The 2,005-nt window shown below is 24.8% G+C and overlaps 1 protein-coding gene across 1 annotated transcript in view; it reads left to right on the top strand.

Moving 5' to 3' along the window:
• LOC107612822 (thylakoid lumenal 17.9 kDa protein, chloroplastic) overlaps window positions 1-911 on the top strand; it is a gene marked incomplete at its 5' end in the record, with an annotated part of 3,329 nt that extends 2,418 nt beyond the window's left edge. The window contains 1 exon segment of the mRNA XM_016314574.2: window positions 500-911. Within this exon segment, the coding sequence (XP_016170060.1) occupies window positions 500-729 (230 nt within the window).

Below are 2,005 nucleotides of genomic sequence, written 5' to 3' on the forward strand. Positions count from 1 at the left end.
GTTATGAACTATTTTCTTAAAAAATTAAAATATCATAAAAAAATAAATAATTATATATCTAACAAAAAAAATAATATACCATAAGCAACAATATAAGAATGAAGTTCTATTTAGGTTTAATTACTCTGTTAGTTCATATAGTTTTATTGAATTTTCAATTAAGTTCTTATATTTTTTTTCTTTTTAATTGAGTTCCTATATCATATCAGATTTTGTAATTAAGTTCTTACTGTGACAAAAACGTTAAAACTAACCGAATATTCTGTTAAATTATAAAGAATATTCAATCAAGTGTGAGGTATATCCGTTTTATTTAATAGAATATTCCGTTAATTCCAGCATTTTGTTTACAAAATCTAATATGTTACACAGACCAAATTAAAAAGAAAAAAATGTATAGGGACCAAATTGAAAATTTGGTGAAATTATAGAGACCGACAAAATAATTAAACCTTGTATTTATTATAACTTCATTAATACTAGGAATCTATATATGCAGGGCAATATCTGCAAGCAGAAGTTGATGGAGGGTTTGATAGAGATGTATTTGAGTTTCTAGTGAAAGGTGATGTGGTTTTATACAGATGTATGGCAACAAAAGTAACTTATGTATACCCTTTCACAACAGCATTTGGAGATTCTAAGGGTCAAGAATCAAGACTCAAGCAAATTGGAGACCAATTGGGATGGTATGCTCCAACTTTTGATTCCATGCAAGAACAAGAATAATGCTCTTTTCATCTTGTTTTACTTCTTACAATTATTTGTATCAAACTAGCAAAGTTCATTCATTTGTCATCAACACAATTCTCATATATCAAATATATAAATAACAAAGTTCTATTACAGGTTTAATTACTCTGTTAATCTCTATAGTTTCGTGAAATTTTCAATTAGGTCCCTTACTTTTTTTCTTTTTAATTGGGTCCCTGCACCAAATTTTTTTTTTCAATTAAGTCCCTCTTAGTAGTAATTGGCTTAATTTTATAGGGACCCAACTAAAAAAAAAAGAATTAGTACAGGGACCTAAATAAAAGGACAAAAAAGTGTAGGGACCCAATTAAAAAAAAATTTTGGTGCAATAACTCAATTAAAAGAAAAAAAAAGTATAGAGACCTAATTGAAAATTTTGCGAAACTATAGGGACCAGCAGAGTAATTAAACCTCTATTATATTTTACATTTTAGTGTCTGCAGTTTCATGGTTTTTGCTGCTTATTATTAATTATTAATTTATTATTAATCTCAGAGTCTCAAACTCACCAAGACAGAAACATATTTCTGGATATTATTCAATATTTTTTATTTTAATGTGTCATAAAATTATGTATTCTAAAAATTTAAATCAATAGAAATAAACACATGAATAATTATATTTCTAACAAACTTCTTCATTTAACAACTTTTTATTTTAGGTTTATGTAAAATTTTTACATAGATTTTTTTATATTGTTTATATCATATTGAAATTCTTTTCTTTTGGAAGTAATAAGAGACAAATTTTAAATCTTTTAGTCATAAAATATTTTGACAATATGTGCCAAGTATTAATATGTGGGGTGCGATGGAAATTGAAATTTCATAAAATTATTTATTTTAAAAATTTAAGTTGATAAAAAAATATATATAAATATTTTAGCTTTTGATGCATTCCACTTAACTAAAATAAATAGTTGCAAATACCTTAGAACAACACGGAATAATTAATAATTTAATATTCTATGTACTTTCCAAATTTTAAACCAAGGTAGAGAATTTCTTGTGAGGAAGGATGGTAAATTACTACTTAATCTTAGGCATTGGGAATAAAGAGATCAATAGTATTGCCCTTTTATGACTAACAGAGGAAAAACATAATTTTTTAATTATTTTTGAAAAAAAAATTGACAAAAAATGCTAGTTATATATGTTACCATAGATGTAAATATCATAAATATCTTTATTCAGATTTAAATTTTATTCACTTATTATAAGTTCAAATGACTTATCATCATATATAACCAGTT

This window comes from Arachis ipaensis, chromosome B08 (assembly GCF_000816755.2).
Source record: "Arachis ipaensis cultivar K30076 chromosome B08, Araip1.1, whole genome shotgun sequence".
NCBI classification, from domain to species: Eukaryota; Viridiplantae; Streptophyta; class Magnoliopsida; order Fabales; family Fabaceae; genus Arachis; species Arachis ipaensis.